Source organism: Gossypium hirsutum, chromosome A06, assembly GCF_007990345.1.
Source record: "Gossypium hirsutum isolate 1008001.06 chromosome A06, Gossypium_hirsutum_v2.1, whole genome shotgun sequence".
Taxonomy (NCBI): Eukaryota; Viridiplantae; Streptophyta; class Magnoliopsida; order Malvales; family Malvaceae; genus Gossypium; species Gossypium hirsutum.
In genome coordinates this window covers 86,032,776-86,045,286 of record NC_053429.1, presented here as the reverse complement: position 1 = coordinate 86,045,286, position 12,511 = coordinate 86,032,776, and the positions used below count along the sequence as shown (strand labels likewise).

Sequence of the window (12,511 nt, the reverse complement as noted above, 5' to 3'; positions counted from 1 at the left end):
CGTGTGGTCTCTAATAGTAACAATGAGTCACACGGCCTACAATACGGCTTGGCACACGGCCATGTGACATCAACAGTCATGGTTTTCGGCGGTCGAATTTCATAAAGTGACGGGTTTTCTGTATGCACCTGATATAGATTTTGACATAGGAGCAACGCAGTGGAACTCCGAACCCTGGAACGACTATCCAATAACTAATTCAATAACTATTCTCAACGAATTTCAAAAATTAACGCACAAAACTAACCTTTTTGTTGAAAAACTTTGACACAACCTACTTACTCGGATTTCAACATTCACCTCGCACGTGATCACGAAAATAGAACTAACATGTTGGTGAAATGATTTTCGCAAGATCCTTGCCTAAAAAGGGAGTCAAACGTACGCTTAAAATAGGAAATTCGAGTAGCAAAACAATTTCAACCAAAGAACAAAAACAACCAAAACCTCATAGAAACGAAAAGAATTTACGACATAACTAACACAGAGATCCTCCAACGATACAACGAACAACGTAAGACCCTCAACTAGTCCTGGTAGACATTTTACAGACGTAATTAAAAAGAAAAATAAGAGAAATTAAGAACGAGAAAGAGAAGAAAGGAAGGAGAATGGAAAAAAAAGGGAAAGTGAGAGAGAGAAACTTTAAATTCTATTTTAACTACCAATAAGATTTCTCACATTTAGCAAAAATATTCCTTAACACAAAAACCGGGACTCGAGCACAGGACCACTAACATAGATAAATGTTTAACCATTGAACCAACAGGCTTATTCTTGATACTAATTCATATAGAATTAAACTTATTTTGTTAATTTCAGGCTAGAGGTTACCTTAGGATAAAATAGCAAAATTTTCCAAAAATGCCACTCAAACTCCCAACCTCAAACACATAAGCAGAACACATAGCCATAAATACAGAGACTTAATTATAACGGAACTCAACAGTCAGACATTCAAATTTTTTAAGCGTTACAAAGGGATAAATAGAAGAAAATAGATAATAATGAAAAAAAAGAAAGTTTAAAGAACATAAAAGAAAAAAAATAAATTGCTTAAAATGAAAAAATATGGGGATCAGTTGTATAATTTAACCTAAAATTTTTGTTTGAAATGATGATTTAACGTGCCATGTCAGCTTACCGATACACCGTTAATGGCAATTAACAGCTGAGTGACTAAAATATTATAACACAATAATGTAAGTGACTAAAACGTAACATTTCAAACGTAAGTAACAAAAATACAACCTAAAATAAACAAAAGTGACCGTGAGTGTAGTTTACCCTTCTATTTAATTAACTTAAAATATTGCTACTAATTGCATTCTCTCTATAATACCATCTCCTTTTATCGATCCTTTTTCTTATGATGTTCTCTATTTAATTCCTTTTGCGACTTTGATTTACTTCTACCCATTTCAATAATTTTTTTGTGACACAAATATAAAATATTTATTTTATGATTGTTGTGTTATGATATTTTTTTAATAATAATATAAAAAATTTTTAAAATCATATGTAAATCAATGATGTTAACAATTAAGAGAGTCGATTGAGTCTTAGCTCAATTGGCATATGTAACGTTGCCAATATAGTAGGATATGGGTTCGAGTGTGCTGAAGCGCGTTATCCTCCTATTTATAGGTTGGAAAGGGGCTATGGGTAATTCTAGAGATTATATATCTATATATATAAGAAAAGGAACAAATATAATTAAAACCTATAATGAAAATGTCAAAAATCACAATTTTCATAAAAAGTTACAAAATTTCCTATTTTGGAATGAAATTGGTAAATACGAGTATTTTATAGATTACTTTTTATTTTAAATTTGGAGTATATTAGGATTATATAAAATTTATTAAATAATTTGAGTATATTTTAACTTCCACAGTTCCACTCCTGTTTTTAAAGGAAACTCTCCCTACAAGTTAATCTTTTAAATTTTTAAAAAATCTCCTCATTCTGTCCAACCGTGTGTATATCATTTTTAAAAAAAAAATCTATTTCTATTAAATTACTAAAATATAATATTGAAAATAAATAAATACATATATAAAAAAAATATAAATATATAAGTGAAATTCAAACGCAATCTGAACTCGACTTGGACTTAAACCGGGTAAACTATAATTACTACATTAATTATTTAAAAGTTAGATAAAATTTTAATATTACAATTCATCCTAATAAAATATTAGAATAACATATATTTTTAATCATTATATTTAGAATAATAAAATTTACTTCAATTTTTTTAAGGTTTACTTTTAATATTTTTGGACGGTATATTTTAAACAACTAAGTATCACAGTAATATAATTTAAAAATTATTTAAATCGTATTAAAAATATATAAATGTCACAGTAAAATAATTAAAATTAAAACATATTGTGCATGTTAATTGATGCAAGTGATTAAGATTAATGATCTTAATACCATTTAAAATGATATATTATTTCGATTCCGGCGGAAAAATAATTATTTAAATCATTTTATAATAATATATTAATTATAGGAAAGTTAATATATTATCATTTTAATATATTTTATTGTGATATTTAAATATTTTAATTATAGGAAAGTAATATATTATTTAAAATCGTTTTATAAAAAATTAAAATATTAGACATTCAACATAAGTTTTAATTTAAAATTGAAAATATCAAATTAAAATATTTTATTTTATGAATTATTTAATTTTCAATTATTATAACCAATTAATGGTTTTTATAGATATTTCTCAGTTATTTTTTTTAATTTCAAATTTATATTTTGTGTAAATATATTATATTTAAAAATAAACATATGAATTGGTTGAATAATTTATTTAAATTATAAAGTAATAATTTATTTTTAAATATTAATTGATTAAAAATTATTTAATTTCATTTAAATTATTTAAATTTTGTTTAATAGATAAAAATAAAAAATATAGAAGTTAAATAGAAAATGTGGATGTCTTAGTTGTAGCAAATATAGGGGATAGAGGTGTTCGTGGGCCAAGTTGAATCGGGTCTAAGTATGATATTAACATATTTTTTGGCTGTCCAAGTTTAGTCCGATCCAAAATATGAACTTGAAATTTTATCCAAGCCCGTCCATATTTGTAAATAGTTAACCCAAGCTCATTTTACGCCCCACCCATATTCATTTTTTAAAAAATTTAAATATAATTATTTTTAATTTAATATTTAATGATTTTATAAAATTTTTATTTATTAAAATTTTACATTTAGTTATCTTAACATTTTTTAATGTTTACATTATAATAGTATTATATATTACTACAGGTTTAGCTTTTTTGTGTTATAAGTTAAATAATATATATAAAAAAATATAATATAAAACATTACAAACTTAAAGGCGGGTTGAGTCGGGTTGAGTTTGAGCTTTGAATGTTTAAGCTCAAATTTAGCCCATATTTTAAACGAGTCTAATTTTTTGCTCAAACCCATTTTTGGAGCCTAATATTTTTATTCAAACTTTTTCAAATTTTAGATAGAGCTTTAAACTTGAATGAATAATCCAATCATGAAGAGGTGTAATAAATTATGTATATATGATTTCGTTAGTCTTTCTTCTAACTTTAACTGTTAATGGTTTTATAAGGTTTTTAAATTTACAGCAAACAAAACTGGAACTTTTCAATTAATATCATATCAAGTGAGTAAAGTTCTAATATGATATAATGCTAAAATACTAGTAGTTCATCTACTTAAATTCGATATTATGTGGTGTTTATATTTTATGAATATTAAAATTTTACTTCAATTGGATAATATTATTAATTATTATTATTTATTAAAATCAGTAATTCAATAATTTTATACATAAATAACTAATAATTTTTCACATTTAAGCTAAATTTTGAGAAATTAAAATAGAAAGATTAATTCTCAATTTTTATAAAATAAGGATATGAAATTCATAATTAAATCTAATTTTAACAACAGAATCATGACTTTTTTTAATCATGATTTATTTATTTTTAATGATTAACATGCTCTTCTAAATTTGAAATATTGAATAGTAATGGTTCATAAATTTTAATTTGAATGATTGAATCCCATCTAATGATGCTCAAAGTTATTGATTAAAAAATTGTTTAATTATTATATATATATTTTAAGAACTACCTTTATTTTTAATTAAAAAATAATTCATCAATTACGTTTTTAAAATACCATTTAACCTTATCTGATTAATATTGTTCACTTTAAGTGCTTCGCGAATCTTTTGCCTTTTTATTATTTTATTTTAATTTTATAATTCACGAATCTTTTATAATTTAACAAAAGTGGGTAATTCTAAAAGAAAAAAAAAAGGCTAAAATGTTAGGGAGTGTTTGGTTTGAGAGAAAATTTTTATTTTTAGAAAATAGTTTTATTTATTTTTCGAAAATTAGAAAATATGTTTGATAAATAATAATATTTCCAATAAAGAAAATAATGAAAACATGTTTGGTATGTATTTTTTAAAATAAAAATGAAAAAAATAATTATTTGATACACAAGCATTGAAAATTTTTTATTCTAAAAGCAGGGTTAAGATTTTGACAAATATTTTATTTATTTTTTACTTTTTTAAATATAACTTAAAGATTCTTAAGAAAATCTCAATTTGCTTGTGAAATAAAAACTTTTCATAATTAGTGTATCAAATAATTATCCAAAATGAAATAACTAAATAATTGAATTAAAGTATAATTTTTTAAAAAATATTACAATAGTAAAATAAAATGCAATTAAATAAAAAAATTTACAGGTTATAAAAATAAAACAGCTTCTTCTAAAAGAATTTGAACCATGATAAATTTAATGCATAAAATGAAAATTAAAAAAAAAATCTATTATTTTCAACTTTTTTCCATTTTCCCAAAACATTTTCTATTGAAAAAATGAAAATGTGTTTTCTTTATTCTCTAATTTTCACATATTTCTAATTCATTTTTTGAAAAATTTTCAAAATATTTAATCATTCACTGTTTTCCATTTTTCAAGAAAATGAAAATGACAATTTTTTCCTGAAACAAACATTTCACTCCTTTTTCATTGGAAAACGATGCACATCACGAAAACAAACTTTGCTTGATACAAAAGAAAGAACTGGAAAGATAGAAAGTTAGAAGGGTGAAAAACTAGAAGGGTGGAAACCATAACTGTGCTTGGTAAGAATATGAAAAAATGGAAATAAAAAGCAATTTTCTTTCCTATTGTTTGGTAGAGTTAAAAAGTAAAATGAAAATAAAATAATTGAAAAACATAATTTAAACTAACATACACTTCTCTCACATTTTCTCTCATCTGAATTTCAATTTAAAAGGATTATTTTAAAGCATTAAGATGCAAAATTATCATCTCTCATTTTCTTTCTTCTCACTTTATTTTCCAATCAAACACACTCCAAATTTATTTTCTTTTCATTTTTCCGCTCTCTCCTGCCATTCTTTCACCTTTCTCACTCAATCAATCACACCCAAAATCCAACAATAAAATTGTGAAAATAATAATACCATGCTAGTAATTCAATCGAAGCCATCAAATGAATCGAATATCAGTACTAATCAAGCGCTTTTTTTTTTTAATTAGTATTAAAAAATATCAATTCAAATTTGAACACGAAGATTTTTTACCAAGTAAAAAAAGGCTTAATTGAGTTTACTCAAACCAGTTTGAGCAGTTTGAAGTCGAGCTCGACTCAAGCAGTAGAGACAAATGAAATGGAGCCGAGGGCAGACCATAACAATTCCAGGGAAACTTTGTTGGGTCAGGCAGAACCTAGTTCAACAACATTCTTCCTTGTCGGATGCAGGAAGAAATGACATTTGGAATTTGATTTCATTTTAGTAAAGTTGAGAAATGTAATTACAAATGAGAGGGGACTCCTTAATACTTCCCCCAAAACCCATTGTTTATATGATCTGTGAGCTAACTCCGGCAAGACCCGAGTCATCATAACAAAAGTGTTTTGAAACTTGGTTCAGCATATTCCGGGGGATGATCTTTTTCGATATAATATATATATATATATATGTAGCACAAGAAATTATAGCAAAGGTCATAACTTACTAGGAAGAATCGGATTAGGGAGTCCTTCCACTTTACCAAATTGAGCTGATCTCTTCAACAGTTCATTCTTTTCGGCTATGAATTTAGCAAACCGAGAACCTTTCCCCTCTTTGTTGTTGTTATCTTCTAGTATCGGCTGGGGAAGATTAAGTGGAGGCCCTGGCTTTGGAGATAATGGAGGCATCAATGCCCATACTGACGAAAGGAGTTCGTTTGGTTTGTCAAGATTTTGCAGAGGAGAAAAGTCCTTCATGTCTGGACAAAAAACGAAAGGAATTCATAAATTTAAGAAAAGAAGAATTTACATAACCAATACTAAATTTATCAGCCGTATAAGGAGAATAACACAAAACATGGTAACCATCGCAATCCTAATTAACCAACCTCTCACAAACTGAAAGATAGGCATCAAAACTGCGCTCGGAATGCTGAAGTTCAAATGTGGTATAACTGTTCCTCCACCGTGCCTGGCATTGCTGTATCAAGAACATAACTCAGTAAAAACCATTTGATCAGCCAGCACCGACAAGCTTAACAACAGACATGAGAACAAAAAAAAAAAAACAACAAAAAATGTGGATTAGTCGAACAGAAACACACAATAAAATGATGTCACAATCTTGTATAAACATGAAGCATCAAACAAGTACTCCATCCCTCAGACCACAAAAACAGTAGCGACAAGAAAATGCAAAACAGCATTTCTGACAACAAACGTGACGTCAAAAAGACTATTTCCAACTATGTCAAACCACTACGAGATTAAAACTATTTTTGCACAATTGTTATCCACCATACCTTGTAACAAGTCCAATCAAACGACCATCTGAATTGACGACAGCACCACCACTTCCACCGGGATGAACAGCAGCGGTTGTTTCAAGCATTGCTGGAAATTGTGAAAACCCTGGCAATAAAGATTTGTAATACGAGGGCATCTCTGCTTTCACAACTTTTGAAACCACCCCAGAGCAAACAGAAGGGGAGAAGCCTGCAAATTAAATAAGGATAAATGACTGAATTTAAGAAAATAAGAGATTACAAAAAGTATAGATAAACGGTTTATTCAGATGAAAGTACACAAGAAACAATCCCAGGGGACTCAGTCCCTCAACATCGTAGCATTAAGAAAATTTGATGCTCCTATGCATCATAGCAAAAAAAAAAAAAAAAAGAAAAAAAGAAAAAAAAATGCAGTCGATCAGGGATCGATAAGAAATTTTAGGAGATACAGGGTCAGTGGACAATGTAAGCTAATGCATACTTGAAATGGCATACTTTGACCTTATTTGGTAAACGAGTAGTTTTAATCACTCTAACCAACATCTTTAAAAAAAAAAAAAAGTTCTCTAACCAACAGAGATCCAAATGACCTTGTTTGAAACTACACAACAGATGGCTTCGATGCTAAGATTGGAAACTTCAGATGTGAACGTTCACAGAACCACTTATAAAGTCCAAGTTGTACAATGAAAAAGGGTAAAGTGAAGAGTAATGTAAACACAACAGAATTATCTCATTTCAAATGTATTGAAACAACCACAAACAAATAATAAATAGGGAAGAGCTTTACCACATCTTGGTGCCAGTAGTCCATGTCCAATAACATATGCCTTTGATCCTAATGATGGCTGACTAAAATCCACCATAATAGCGGTAAGCTTATCAGGAATACAATCAACTTGGAGCAGAGCAACATCCAAAGGTCCCTTGCAAATATATACTACCTTCGCCTCACACCAAATCCAAGGGTCCAGATGATCAAGTCGAACACGTATGCTTCTATGACCATGGAAAACTGACTTCAACTTGTACCCTTTCTGCTGATCAGCCAGTGGAAATGGTCCAATGCAACTTTTCTGGTACCTCTTATATCCTTTCTCCTCAGAAAATGCAGATTCTTCAGGTAGGAAGAATGGTGCTTCTTTTTTTGAACTACTTCTTACAGTTGTTTTCCCAAATCGCCACGGTTCCAACAGGTGAGCATTTGTGAGTATTAGCCCCTGATCATTGAGCACAACACCTGATGCCCATACACCACCGTCAACGGTAATAAGACATATGGAAGTCATTGCCTTCTCAATTGGTAATAGTGAAGAGCAAGGTGAGTTAAAAAGGTCATGATTGTAACAGCAGTGTCCATTTGAACCATTGCTGTTAGACAGTAATCCATTTCCTACAGTATTTAAGTTTCCCTTGTTGATGTGAATCCCCTTTTCTTCAATTTGTGGCTCCTTCAGCAGCAAGTCACTGCAAGCACTTGCAATGGCATCCCATGGAATCACCAACTGTTACCCAAGGCTACAACTTGATGTGAAGAATGTACCATGACAAAGCTTAAAGAATATGGATAAGCCAACCATGTGCAAGTTACCTGAACCTCAGCATCACTGGTCTTTTGCCTCAAAGGTCTGGTCAAGATACCAACCAGCATGCCCTGATCACCAAAAACTGGACCACCCTCCATTCCTGGCCAATTTGATAGCAAATCGTAATTAGGAGTTCGAGGTAATTTTTTTTAAAAGAAAAAGTAAAGGTAACAAAGCATGGGAAAATCCTGACCAGGAAGACATCGAATGTCAGCCATTAGCAATGCTCTGTCAGATGATTTAGGTGGATAGCAGTTGGCAACAGATCCCACTGACATGCTGATTCAAGTGGCTACATTAGTCAAACAGTAGAACTCCCGAAGAACATAAGCAAGCAAAATAATTAATAATATACCACGGTGAGAAGAGAGATACAGAACTATACTCGGATAGTTTGATGGTAAAAGTTAAATACCAATAAAAGATTAGTTCATTTCATGTTCCACAAGGATCACTGTCAGTGATCCCAGTATTTTGTCTAATGAAAACTAATGTTGGCAAACAAGTTGGTTATTATCAATGTTAACTTATTAAAGCGTAAAAGATATTTACATAGGAGGAAGCATTACCTGTTAAAGAAGTGCAAGGGAGAGAGGATGCCAAATGGAGATCCCATTGCCAGAAGAAACTCTCCCCTTTTATTCAGAGGTGATATTCCAATTTTTGGTAGGCCCTGATTCATGATAATCCACAACATCGAGGTTAAGAACCAAAGCATGCAAAAATAACCATACAAACCATAAAATCTCAAAACAGTAAATTTTCTGCTTCAGTTACTATTGAAAGTAAATATTAACTAAAAGAAAAGAGCAAAAAGTGAAAGAAAAGCTTACATTTAAATGCAAATTAACTCCAAGGATAGCAATTCTAGTTGTTGACCTGGCCATTAGACTAGGATTGCTCGATCTCCCCATCACTAGCCTCTGACGCTCCATTAAAAGTTTGTTATCATACTCTATCTGAAATAAAGTTAAAAAATCAGATCTTGTTGGATCTCCAACAAGGGTAAATGAAGGAAAAACTACTTCCTCAAGCATGATCACAGAAAAAAAAAATCCAGGATCTATGGTTATGTACAACTGGTCACTGATGATCTCCAACAAGGGTAAATTAAGGAGTTTTTTAATTTTATTTTTGTAAGGACGATAAAGGAGTAGTTTGTTTCATACTCACCTGCGTCTGAGTACTGTCCACTGAAGGCTGATGAGTTGAAGCCAATGACCAACCAAACTCCCATCCTTGCTCTTGTGAGCCTGAAGAAGCTTCGACAAGGGATTGAAGTGCAAGGGATGATATGGGAACATCAACCTTCAAAATCCATTCATCAATCAATATCATATAGTCCATATGCAGTCAATTCCTCAAGTGCATCAAAGTATAACCTAATATTACAGTTCATTAAAGTGTTCTTATAGCATTTAAATCCATAAGTAGCCATACTAACAACTTATAAATGCTCACCATTTTCAGTAGCCATGCAGTAAACCAGCGACAACCTCCTCCATCTGAATCTGCGCCCATATTTTCCTATGAAAATAACACTATTCTTATTACACTTAACTCATTCCAAGTTAATCAAAAGGCATTCCTATCTTATACCTCGACCATAATATCAATCTGAGCACCAGGAATCAACTCAGGTAGACCCTGCATCGAAACAAAGAGTAGCACAATATAAACTCAAAATCCCAACAAAGTCAGCAATTAAACCCCAAAAAAAGGTCAACATTACTACCTGAGAAAGGTTTTCCCTATGTTGAATTGTAAGAAAAGGCTCAACGAGAGAAGCAACTGTCATAACTAACATCAAATTCTGACCACTATCAGTATCCCAAATGCACTTAACCACTTCAGTGTTGTAAAGGGTGTCAGGTAATAGCATGCCCGAAGCTGACAATGTCGTTTTGCCAGAACTAAAATACACATAATTAAAAAAAAAGAATTAATTCAAAAAATTGGAAACCAAACACAAGACAAAAATTTAACTTACTGGTATTGGTGGAAGGCATGGTTCCTCATCTTCAGACCCTTTGGATCCTACACAAATTTTTAATTAAAAATAAATAAATTTAATAAACATCCATTTAAAAAAAAAAGCTGCAAATTGCAAAGGCTAATGGGCTTACGGGGCCTTGGACTCTGACCAAAACAGAGAAATTCCGGGCGAAATCGGCTGTTTCAGGGAGAGCCATTTGGATAGAAACGGTTGTAAAAGAATAATCAGATGGATTCGTTGAGATATAATTTGGGGAATTTGGGAGTGTTTGGAAGTGTGGGGGGATACGATAAAAACCGAAGAAGCAGAAGTAAGTCCTGAGGATAGTTTTGACTTTCTGGCGCTTGCCAGAAAAATTAAAATTAAAATACTATGTGTATAGATAAGGTGAGACCGTTAAAGCGCGCGCAGTTTGTATCTTGTAAATCGTGGCCGTTGAATCATTTGATGGGCCAAAACGTTTTGTTCCCTTCCTCATAAGCTACGTCGGCGGCATTCTTTTTACAATTTGCTAGTATGGTTTTCCAATCACATTTCGCGTTTCGTTATTTATTTTTACTTCTTATGTTTGGAATTTTATTTTTAAAAATTTAATTTCTTTATTTTTGAATTTAAAAATTTAGGTTTATTTATTTTTTTCTGTTAATTTATTGATATTTTATTTTGAATTTTTTTTAAAAAAAATCTCACTTGATATTCATAAAACAAGAAAAGACATTGTAATTTATTTGAAATTAATAAAAATTTTTAATGGTGTTAACAAATCTTAAAAATTAACATTATCAATTTAATTAGAATAAAATATTTAAACTAATTAATGACATTTTAAGGATTGAGGTATTAAATTATGTCAAAACTAAAATGTAAAAATTAAAATTTTAATTTGAGCATAATATAGCGCACTTTAACATGCTCAATCACATGTCTTTCTGTACTAACAATAATATCAATGTCAACCAAGTTAAAACTTAATTAATATTTTTATATATAAAATATTTGTACATAAAATATTTAATGCATATAAAACCCATAATATAATTTAGTACACTACATCAACACATCGTTTTATTTTAAAATGTTTGAAACAATTGGCATTTCGAAACAACCTTTTAATTAGAATAGTATTGGAATCACTGTTGTTCATTTGCAAAGGTGAGGAAGCCTTTGGCTTATTTCAAACCAATATCTCCTTTCTTTAAACATTATTATTATTTCTCTCTTTTTTTTATAATATATAAGATATTATTATATATAAATAACTTTAAAACGTAAGCTATTTCTTATGATTTCTTTTCAAAAATTCAAATGAAGAAACTCTTTTTATGAAAATAATGAAAAACTTAACAAGGGTGAGAGAAGATAGTATTCTTTAGTTAATCTAAGATTAATGATACTTACCTTATGTTGGAGTATGCTGATAACATTCAACACATGTTGCACATTTAACAAGTGTATAGATTGAGGCTTGATTGAGTTAGTTAAGTCAGTTGAAGTTGTTAATTAGTTTCAACATACAATAAGATTTAATCTTACTTTTTCTTTAAATAAGTATAAATAATGTACATGAATATTATATTATATAAGTCAAAATTTAATAACATTAAAACTTGTCATTATATCTATATAGTTTAATTCACTACCATTTCCTTTCACTTACACCTAAATATGTCATATTAATCATTATTTTATTTTTCCTTTATTATTTAATAGATACTCAATATAGACTTAAGAGAATATGCAGGATATACAAAAATAATATAAAGTTACATCGAGATGCAATAACATAACAGAGACATTGAAGTGCAATATCAAAATGGAACAACACTAAAGTGCTTTATTAGAACATTGTGGCACTAAAGTGCATTAACAGAATAGAAAGCGCGCTAAAAGTTTCTTTAATGACATGTTATCTATATCCTACTAGTTCATATCTTGTCTACATGAGCAAATATAACAGAATTAGTTTCACATGTACATTTAAGAACAGAACTTATATACTTTTGAATTCTTTTCACTTCATTCATTATTATAAAAATTCAATAAACACTATAGTAGTATTTCTTTAGCACATG

At 29.6% G+C, this 12,511-nt stretch overlaps 1 protein-coding gene across 2 annotated transcripts; it reads right to left on the bottom strand.

Annotated features, from left to right (window-relative positions):
* Positions 1–5,784: 5,784 nt before the first annotated feature.
* On the bottom strand, positions 5,785–10,787 carry LOC107911940 (glyoxysomal processing protease, glyoxysomal). Of its 2 annotated transcripts, XM_016839986.2 has the most exons (14): positions 10,570–10,785; positions 10,434–10,480; positions 10,179–10,356; positions 10,043–10,090; positions 9,905–9,970; positions 9,617–9,751; positions 9,277–9,402; positions 9,013–9,116; positions 8,637–8,722; positions 8,449–8,543; positions 7,648–8,362; positions 6,873–7,065; positions 6,459–6,550; positions 5,785–6,329 (listed from the first exon to the last, which is right to left on the bottom strand). In XM_016839986.2, exons 1-14 carry the CDS (start codon positions 10,633–10,635, stop codon positions 6,064–6,066), a joined length of 2,217 nt encoding a protein of 738 aa, XP_016695475.1. In that variant the 5' UTR covers positions 10,636–10,785; the 3' UTR covers positions 5,785–6,063. The 2 variants fall into 2 exon arrangements, with proteins under 2 accessions (XP_016695475.1, XP_040971268.1); XM_041115334.1 differs by lacking the exon at positions 5,785–6,329 and having other exon boundaries at positions 6,466–6,604; positions 10,570–10,787.
* Between the last annotated feature and the right edge of the window lie 1,724 nt (positions 10,788–12,511).

Bases quoted from the DNA above. Each gene is read 5' to 3' on its own strand.
- LOC107911940 (XM_016839986.2), bottom strand. From the start codon at position 10,635: ATGGCTCTCCCTGAAACAGCCGATTTCGCCCGGAATTTCTCTGTTTTG. The intron at 9,752-9,904 runs GTGAGCATTTAT...TGGATTTTGAAG, and splicing joins CTGCATGGCTACTGAAAATG to GTTGATGTTCCCATATCATC. The intron at 9,117-9,276 runs GTAAGCTTTTCT...ATCATGAATCAG, and splicing joins GAGTTAATTTGCATTTAAAT to GGCCTACCAAAAATTGGAAT.